This window comes from Eulemur rufifrons, chromosome 8, assembly GCF_041146395.1.
Source record: "Eulemur rufifrons isolate Redbay chromosome 8, OSU_ERuf_1, whole genome shotgun sequence".
NCBI classification, from domain to species: Eukaryota; Metazoa; Chordata; class Mammalia; order Primates; family Lemuridae; genus Eulemur; species Eulemur rufifrons.
Genome location: NC_090990.1, coordinates 14,180,476 through 14,189,916, shown reverse-complemented (window position 1 = coordinate 14,189,916; position 9,441 = coordinate 14,180,476). Strand labels below are relative to the sequence as shown.

Below are 9,441 nucleotides of genomic sequence, written 5' to 3'. Positions count from 1 at the left end.
TAGGCTACTCTGCAAAGCGGCAGCAATGAACTAGCGACGTATAAAGCAGCATGGCGACACCTCAAAAACACAAGGTTAAAGGGAAGAAACAGGTTGCAGGACAATCCATACAGCATGAAGTTGGGCATGTATTTTTAAACACCAAAACAATGCAATATATTATTTCTGGATATTTATATGTATGATAAAAATATAACAGCACAGAGTAGAAGGATAAACGCCAAACTCATTTTATCAGTCAGGATAGCTTAGGTCCACACTGCTATAACAAACAACACCCAAAATCTTAGTTGATTCTAACAAGACAGTTTATTTCTTGGTCGTGCGACACCCCCATCAGGGGTTGGCAGAGGCTCCACTGCACGCCTCCCACTCTGGGACCAGGCTGACCAGCAGCCACCAGATGCCAAGGCAGAGGGAACCACAGCTTGGCAAACTGCCCTGTCTCTCAAAGCTTCACCTTGGCCCAAGCAAGCCCCGTGGCCAAACCCAGCGTCAAGGGGGCAGGTAACAGCTACCCTATTATCTGCCCAAAGGAAATGCAGTAATATTTGCTGCACAACCCCACACCCATCATGTGTGAACTTTTAGGAAGACTACGCAGGGGCCTCTATCTTAACTGTAATTATTATTTTAAAATATATGAAGCAAAAATGTGAAATGTGTTCATTCAGAAGGGAAGATACCTACCTGGGTGTTTGCTATATTATTCTTCATGTTGTCCCTTTCTAAGTTGTAGCAGAAACTACTCTTTTTAAAAGGAAGGTCCAAATGGAGCATTGATATTAAAAGTCATTTATGCCTGTCCTTGCTGGGACCATGCTTCCTCTCACAGTGTGCGGGAGAAACACGAGTAAAGAGATGCATTTGTCTGATGTTGCTTTTGTGTGCCCAGCAGCAGTCCTTTAGACTTCAACTACAGCTCCAGCCTTCTGTCTAGCACTAGGAGTGCACCTGTGTGTGTACCTGTGCGTACCTGTGTGCACACCTGTGTGTGTACCTGTATGCGTACCTGTGTGTGCGTCTTCTCCCTCCTGCAGCAAGGGCTCTCCCTGAGGCTGTCTGACTCACTGCTGTGCTCCCCGCCCTGAACCTGACACAAGGCAGGAACCTGACACAAGGCAGGAACCTGGTACATGTTTACTGAATGACTCCAGTATGCTCACTTCTCTTTAAATAATGAGCCACTTCAGGGCAGGAACCGTGTCTTCTGCCCCCTCTGAGCCCTCCTCTGGAACAAGGAATGGATGATCGCTGAGTGAATGAATGACCACAGCCCTCCCTCCCTAGCCCATCAGTGGAAGAAGAAAACACACGATCCTTCCCACTCTACCATGAACCTCCTAAAGGGCTGGTAGGGTCCGTTTTTCTGCACATTTTACCATGTTTTTCTGCCTGCATTGAAAGGTAACTGATTTACCTGTGCTGTATTCCCAGGTGACCAACTTGTCCCACTTTTCCTGGGACTTTCTCAATTTTATCACTAAAATTCCAGTGTCCCAGGACCCCTCAGTCCCAGGCAAAGCAGGATGGTGGGTCACCCCATAGCAACCCCCTTCTTCTCTCTGGGCCTCACTTGTTCCTCATCTTGACATGAGAGGGCTGGATCTGGTCTCGTCTCTGCGTATCTGATCTAAGATTGTAGGAACAGGCAGAGGGACAGAGGTGAGCGCCGAAGGCAGAAAGATTCAACGTGGGGCTTTTCCAGAGATCTTTATTCTTTCTGAAGGACGTGGGGTCAGCACTGCCAGCCGGCCTGGCTTCTAGTTGCTCGCTATGGTCTGGAAAAAGGTGGGGAAGGACAGAACAGTCCAGTTAGGGGCAGGGTTCTGGAGCCACATGGACCTGGGTTTGCCTCCCAGCCCTGCTGTGTGACCCTGGGAGAGTGACGGGAACCCCCTGAGCCGTGTCCTGTCTGCATAGTGGGGTCATAATGGAACTGACCTCATGGGGCGTCTTCATTAAACCACTAACTGTGGTTCTCCTCACAGTGCTCGGCCACAAGCTAAGTGGTTTATAAACCGGAGCTACGACTGTGATCACAGACGATAGCAGCCCTCTCTGCCACCGTCCCCAGATGCGGTCTGACCTCTCCCTGGGGCCTGGGCCCCCCTCACGGCTCCCATCACACTTCCTCCTTAGTGTTCATTTAGTCACCTGTCCCCCACCAGGCAGGCCCCCGTCTGGCATGTCTCTCTCTCCTCCATGACAAGAGAGGACCAGGTCAGAGGACAGGCTGCATAGACAGATGATGAAATGAGGAAGTTCGGCAGCAGTTCCAAACTCCACCCAGAAGCCATCAGTTCTTGGGGCCACGCTGTAGCAGAAAACGTCCCCAACCCCACTGGAATGTCCCCAAAGGCCTTTCCATGAGTGACCTTCTAGAGTCCTTTCAGGCCCTCCCCAGGTCTGTTTCTCACCTGTCACCGGGTAGAAGACCTGGCGCCCTGGAGCCCTCCTGGCCACCCTGTCCCCCTCACCTCTTCAATCCAGTCAATGAAGGCCGAGACACGTGTGAACACCGTGGGCTTTTTGAGGGTGTTGCAGCCAAGAGAGGAAACAAAGCTGGTCACACCATGGACCTCCCAGGTGCCATCTGTCGCAGGGCAGTTGAGGGGTCCTCCAGAGTCACCCTGGAAGTGCAGGGAGGTTGAGGGCTGAGCCGTGACTGAGGGTTAGGGAACTGGTTCTGAGCTCTAGGGATTTCAAGAGACCCCCACGCTACTTGACCTCTCAGACTCAGTTGCTCCTCATGATGGGGAATACCCTGCCCAGGAGCTGTGAGGACTGACTGGGAGGACGTAGGGTCTTCGCACACCTGGGAGACAGGACGCACCCGATACAGGCAGTTCCCATGATTAGTGCCATATCGGTTACTAACATCATCGTTCATACTCACTTATAATGCCATGATCGTGTTCTTAATGTTGAATTATAACTTCAGAACCACAGGGCTGATGTGACTTTAGAGAGCATGGGGAGTGGCCTTGCCCTGTGTATGGGGAAGCCCGAGGACCAGGGAGGGATAGTGACTAGTTCCAGGTCAAGTGAGTGTGTGAGCTGGGACTGGAATCCGGGTTCCTGAGTCCCAGGCGGGGCCTCTGTGTCCGGACTAGGGTGACGTCCCCCAGATCCTGCCTGGCCTGGAGGCTGAATGGAGCAAGCAGGCAAGGTACCTCCTCCACCTCCCGGGCAAGTGGCATAAGCACCCTGGGCCCTGCATCCCTGGCACCACCTGGGGCAGGTAAGAGCTGACTCACATTGCAGCCGGACCGGATGTCCCCACCAGCACACACCATGGTCCTCCTCACACTGAAGCCCCACCAGGTCAACCTGGAGCAGTGCTTATAGTCCACCACGGGCAGCAGGGCCTGCTGCAGCTTGTTGGGGAGTGGCCCGTTGGCTGTGGGTGTAGAGAGCATTGAGCAGGGGATCTGGGGCTGCAGGGGAAGGAGCCCCAGAGAAAGGGGGCATTCAAGGCACACAGCTCTTTTATCCTTCTGCCAGCTACATGGTCCTGCATGCTGTGTGCACCATGACATCCCAGCCCCTGGCACACCAGGGGCACTAAAAATTGTCTAATAGAACATGGTGTGTAGGAGGATGGAAGAGAAGTTTGCAGCTGGAGAGAAATGGGAGAAAAGTTACTAGAACCAGTCCTAGTGTGACCTTCCACCCAGGCCACCAGGCCCTGTCTTTTTGCCACTGTCCCTGGGGCCAGCTGGAGGATCAGTACGTACTATAGAGACGGCCCCAGCCGGTGATGTAGCAGGGCTCCTCGTTGGGCAGGATGTCCCCAGCGGCGGGGAGGTAGGCAACCTGGATGGCGTCTCCCAGCTGGGCGCTTTGCGAGAGCTTGATGAGGGCGATGTCATTGCTGGGGAGGAGATTAGAGTCTTGGGGCCTGGTCCTCCAGCTGGCCCAAGTCCAAGTTCCCCTTCCAGCCTTAGCTCCAGGCTGTTCCACCTCTGAGATGCTCCTGAGGCTACTTTGCCCTCCCAACCCATTTTCCTTTTAAAGGATGGGTGGGGGTGTCTCCCTGTGTTGTCCATGCTGATCTCAAACTCCTGGCCTTAAGCAATCCTTCCACCTTGGCCTCCCAGAGTGCTGGGATCACAGGCATGAGCCACCGCGCCCAGCCAAAGCCTCCACTGCTACAGCACCTGGTGCTTCCAAGCAATCTCCCATCCAGGTACTGCCCAGGCCCGGCCCTGCTTAGGGAGATCAGACGAGACTGGGCACGTTCAGGGTGGTATCGCTGTAGGTCAAGTCCATTCTTAAGGCTGCACAACTTTAAGAAGCTCTCCCAGCTCCTTCACTCATGCTGAACCTTGACCTTCAGAATTGTCCTCTGTTTATACCCCTGTGGGTCGCAGTGTATCAAAATCACCTGGAGGGGCCGGGTGCGGTGGCTCACGCCTATAATCCTAGCACTCTGGGAGGCTGAGGCGGGTGGATCGTTTGAGCTCAGGAGTTCAAAACCAGCCTGAGCAAGAGTGAGACCCTGTCTCTACTAAAAATAAGAAAAGAAATTAGCTAGACAACTGAAAATATATGTAGAAAAAATTAGCCGGGCATGGTGGCGCATGCCTGTCATCCCAGCTACTCCGGAGGTTGAGGCAGGAGGATCACTTGAGCCCAGGAGTTTGAGGTTGCTGTGAGCTAGGCTGACGCCATGGCACTCCAGCCCAGGCAACAGAGTGGGACTCTGTCTCAAAAAAATAAATAAATAAATCACCTGGAGGGCTTGTTAAACACAGGTTGCTGAGTCCGACCTTAGAGCTTCTGATGTGGTAGGTGTAGGCCAAGGCCCAAGAACTCACATTTCTTGCTTGCTATTTATTTATTTATTTATTTATTTTTCAGACAGAGTCTCATTCTCTTGCCCGGGCTGGAGTGCCATGGCATCACCCTAGCTCACAGCAACCTCAAACTCCTGGGCTCAAGCGATCCTCCTGCCTCAGCCTCCCGAGTAGCTGGGACTACAGGCATGCACCACCATATCTGGCTAATTTTTTTCTATATGTTTTTAGTTGTCCAGCTAATTTCTTTCTATTTTTAGTAGAGAAGGGGTCTCGATCTTGTTCAGGCTGGTCTCGAACTCCTGACCTCAAGCCATCCTCCTGCCTTGGCCTCCCAGAGTGCTAGGATTACAGGCTTGAACCACCGCACTCAGGCTAATGTCAACAGTCTTTAAAGGCTCTGCTGGCTCCAGCCTTCACGATGTGGGACCAGGGCACATGTTGGTGGACCCAGCCCTGCTGTCCCTAGGAGCCTCCTCAGATTTGGCTGTGGGCCATGGGGGGACAAGTAGAGGAGCCCTGGTTCAAGACCTGGGTATTCACTCACCCGCAGCTCACGCAGTCGGAGTTCCACTTGGGGTGCACAAAGAGGTCATCAGAGTTGATGGGGATCACCTGCTCCGAGCCCTCCTCCACAGAGCGGTCATACTCGCCCAGCACCACCTGGTAGGTCAGGGAGCTCCTGCCAGTGGAGGGGAGGTCAGTCTGGGCTAACCTCCCTCACCCCTGTAGTCAACCCCTGTCCCGGGCTGCCTGGGTCTCATGCAGGGATGGGGCAAGTGAGAGAACTCACGAGATACAGTGACCCGCTGTCATAACCCAGTCCTCGGCGATGAGGGTGCCGCCACAGGTGTGGTAGAAGGCTCCGTTACTCTCATACTGTAGGGAGACCTGGTGGCCGAGCAGTAGAGAGCTTGAGTGGTCTGGACTCCATGGTTGTATAGGTTGTGCACTGCACAACTCTAGTGGGTACCATTCACACAGAAAAGACTTGCCGCTTCTGAAATGTGTAGGGCACAACCTACACAACTGCCGGGGGTGGCCCTGTCATTTTTCCACTGGAATCACATCCTGATGCTCCAAAGCTTCCACACCCCAAACCCATGACCTCCCAGGGGATCCCACATTCTCTGTTCTCTAGGGCACCTCCAAACCTGTCGCTTGAGAGCCTCCCAAGGCCCTCTGTGCTGTCAGGCCCCCATTCTTCTGGACCTCAGAGCTTCCCAGGGCTCTCGGGCCTCTGAAGCAGCACAGCTCACCCGAGTGCTTTGCCTCTCTTCCCGTTCCCTGCACCTGCTCATGCTCAAAACCTGCCTCTAAGCCGGGGCTGGCGAACTATGGCCGGGGGCCAGATCTGGCTTGGGGTCTGTTTTAGCACATAAAGATCTATTGGCACATACTCACCCTGCTTATTTCTGTATAGCCTACGGCTGCTTTCAGGCTACAATGGCGGAGCTAGGTCGTTGCTATGGAAACCTGATGGCAGGCAACACCGAAAATATTTACTCTCCGGTCCTTTACAGAACCAGCTCGCTGGCCCTATCCAATGGAACTCTCTGTGATTATGGAAATGCCCTATATCTTTGCTGTCCTATATGGTAGCCAGTAACCACATGTTCCTACTGATCATGTGAAATATGGCTAGTGCTGAGGAATTGACTTTTTAACATAATTTAATTTAAATTTAATTAGCCACATGTGGCTAGTGGCTACTGTGTGACACCATAGCAAGTCTAGCCCTCTGCGCTTCCCTCCACTGGCCTCTGCAAAGCCTAACCCCTTATTGCTGTCAGCCCCTATAGCTCTGTTATATAATTCAAGGGATCTAGAAATGAGTCCCTGAATACCTCCCTCCCTAAACACGGTGCCTGAAATTCCACTATTGTGCCAAGCCCTTGAATTATACCTCATCCTCACCCTAGATTCCACGATTACTTCTATGTTTTTACAAATAGTGTCTCACTCTATAACCTGGGCTAGAGTTTAGTGGTGCCATCATAGGTCACTGCAACCTCAAACTCCTGGCCCCAAGCTATCCTCCTGCTTCAGCCTCCCAAAGTACAGGGATTACAGGCGTGAGCCACCACACCCAGCCCCAGGTTCCACCTTTAACTTGCAAACATCCCGGTGAGGACCACAGACGGAAGGGGAAAACCTCCATGAGGAGTAGGTTGTCCAGGGGGTTCCTGGCTTTTGGAAGCTCAAGTGGATATTGCAAAGGCAGCCAAGGCGTCACCAGAGCCCTTGCCATCCCAGCTTGGGGGCCAGAGCCCAGGGTGGGAATTAGTGCAGCTGGAATTGCTCCTACCTGCCAGGGCCAGCTGTAGGGGACCGCGTCCTCACCATTGACAACTCGGCTGCCGGGCTTGTAGGCAGTTTGGACGTGGCCTGAGGCTACAAGGGAGAGTAGAGGTGCAATTAGCCAGAAGGTCCCCAAAAGGAAACAGGAGGCCAGGGTCCCAGTCCTAGCTGTGCCACAAACTGGCTGTGTGATCCTGTGCAGGCCCCTTTCCCTCTCTGGGCCTCAGGAGCCACATACGGACAGTGAGCGTGTGGACTGGAGCAGGGGTTTCCAGAGTCCCAGGAGTCCAGGGAGAGAGATGAAAATGTGGCCTCCTTCCTGGGAGGATTGAGGAGGTCGGTACACTTGGAACAGTGCCTGAGCCCTCAAAAAGTGACAGCTATTGTCAAAGTGGAGGCTTTGAGGGAAGACTGCCTGGGTTCAAAGTGTAGCTCTGCCCTTGTTCTAGGATGAGCTACTTGTCCGAAGGGTCAGTTTGCCCATCTCTAAAATGGGGATAATAATAGCGCTGACCTCAGGGTGCAGTTATGAGAATTTTTTTTTTTTTTTTAGAGACAGGGTTTTGCTCTGTCACCTGGGCTAGAGTGCAGTGGTGTCATCCATAGCTCACTGCAACCTCAAACTCCTGGGCAAGCGATTCTCCTATCTCAGCTTCCCAGGTACCTGGGACTACAGGTACAGGACACCATGCCCAGCTAATTTTTTTTTAATTGTTTGCAGAGATGGAGTCTAACTCTTGCTCAGGCTGATCTCGAACTCCTGGCCTCAAGCAATACTCCCACCTTGACCTCCCTAATTGCTAGAACTATATGCGGGAGCCACCACACCCCTCCCAATATGAGATTAAAAAAAACAAAAAACAAAAAAAACCCTTAGCACTCTGCCTGGTATATAGTAAACACTGGATAAATGTTATCTGTTAACCAAATGTTATCTGCCAGTCAAGGGAGGCTGCTTGGAGGAGGTGGTCCTCAGCTGGAATATAATTTGGCAGAAAGACCAGGAATAGACTAGATCACAGGGTACAGAGCTGGGTAGGGTGTGGGCTGTAAGAGGAGAGTTGGAGTGTTAAGCAAGCACAAGAGAGGAAATTCCAACCCAAGCAGGCTAACCACAGAGCCCAAATTCTTTTTTTTTTTTTTTTTGAGACAGAGTCTCACTCTGTTGCCCAGGCTAGAGTGAGTGCCGTGGCGTCAGCCTAGGTCACAGCAACCTCAAACTCCTGAGCTCAAGCGATCCTCCTGTCTCAGCCTCCTGAGTAGCTGGGACTACAGGCATGCGCCACCATGCCCGGCTAATTTTTTCTATATATATTTTTAGCTGTCCATATAATTCTTTCTATTTTTAGTAGAGATGGGGTCTCGCTCTTGCTCAGGCTGGTCTCGAACTCCTGAGCTCAAACGATCCGCCCACCTCGCCCTCCCAGAGAGCTAGGATTACAGGCGTGAGCCACCGCGCCTGGCCAGAGCCCAAATTCTTAACCACCATACTTTGTTGACTGCCCCATCGAGGACTCCCGCCACAGCCCTTTGGGTGCTCCCAGTGTCTGTCCTGAGCTGGTCCATCCACAGCTTCCCCCTGCTCTCCTGCTCTGCACAGAGCTGAAAGCCCCTATAGTCACGCCCCAGGTACAAACTGAGACCCCCTCCTACGCAACCAGGGGTTGGGTGTCCCAGGACCCAGGGTGGGCTGTAGATTTCAGGGAGTCGTAGCCCAGTGCACACAGGGAGCACAGACACAGGCTGGGGTCTTACCAAGAGCCACAGATAAGAGGGAACTCAGCAGCCAGAGCATCGTGACTTTTGAGATGATAGAGTGACGCAGAGCCTGGGGCTCTAATATAGGGCAGCAGAATGCTGGGCGGCAGGAGGAGGGCGGGAACGGGGTGGACTGGGCCCCATTCCCAGAACAGGTGGTGGAACACCAGGTCTCCCATAGTTCAAGGCCAGAGCTCCCACCCACTGCAGGTGGAGCAGTGACAGCCAACGGAAGGACCCAGGGTTCCCTCCAACATGTGGCTACACAGGTGGCATTGAAAGGCCAATCGATAAAGGCAGCAGGACGGAAAGTTCAGGTGAGAACAAGGAGGCCTCTTTGAGAAAGAACATGGGTGCTGGAACTGGTCACACCTGGGTTCAAATCCCGGTTCTGCCACCTCCAAGCTCTGTGATCTTGGGCACGTGGCTTAACCTGTCTGAGCCTCAGGTTTCTCATCTCTAGCATGGAATCAAAATAAGTATCCATCTCCATAAAAAGCTTCTGTTGGCCGAGCGCGTTGGCTCATGCCTGTAATCCTATCACTCTGGGAGGCCGAGGCAGGTGGATTGCTCGAGGTCA

At 52.8% G+C, this 9,441-nt stretch overlaps 1 protein-coding gene across 1 annotated transcript; it reads right to left on the bottom strand.

Annotated features, from left to right (window-relative positions):
• Positions 1 to 1,702: 1,702 nt before the first annotated feature.
• LOC138389214 (chymotrypsin-like elastase family member 3B) lies at positions 1,703 to 8,898 on the bottom strand. Its single transcript, XM_069477433.1, has 8 exons — positions 8,859 to 8,898; positions 7,111 to 7,196; positions 5,596 to 5,693; positions 5,350 to 5,484; positions 3,741 to 3,877; positions 3,261 to 3,403; positions 2,481 to 2,633; positions 1,703 to 1,781 (listed from the first exon to the last, which is right to left on the bottom strand). Exons 1-8 carry the CDS (start codon positions 8,896 to 8,898, stop codon positions 1,764 to 1,766), a joined length of 810 nt encoding a protein of 269 aa, XP_069333534.1. The 3' UTR covers positions 1,703 to 1,763.
• Between the last annotated feature and the right edge of the window lie 543 nt (positions 8,899 to 9,441).

What these genes read in the sequence shown, in the direction of transcription:
- LOC138389214 (XM_069477433.1), bottom strand. Translation starts at nt 8,898, where the DNA reads ATGCTCTGGCTGCTGAGTTCCCTCTTATCTGTGGCTCTTG. An exon ending in CCTCTTATCTGTGGCTCTTG is followed by an intron (nt 7,197 to 8,858) that starts GTAAGACCCCAG and finishes TCTCCCTTGTAG; the next exon opens with CCTCAGGCCACGTCCAAACT. An exon ending in TCCGACTGCGTGAGCTGCGG is followed by an intron (nt 3,878 to 5,349) that starts GTGAGTGAATAC and finishes TCTCCTCCCCAG; the next exon opens with CAATGACATCGCCCTCATCA.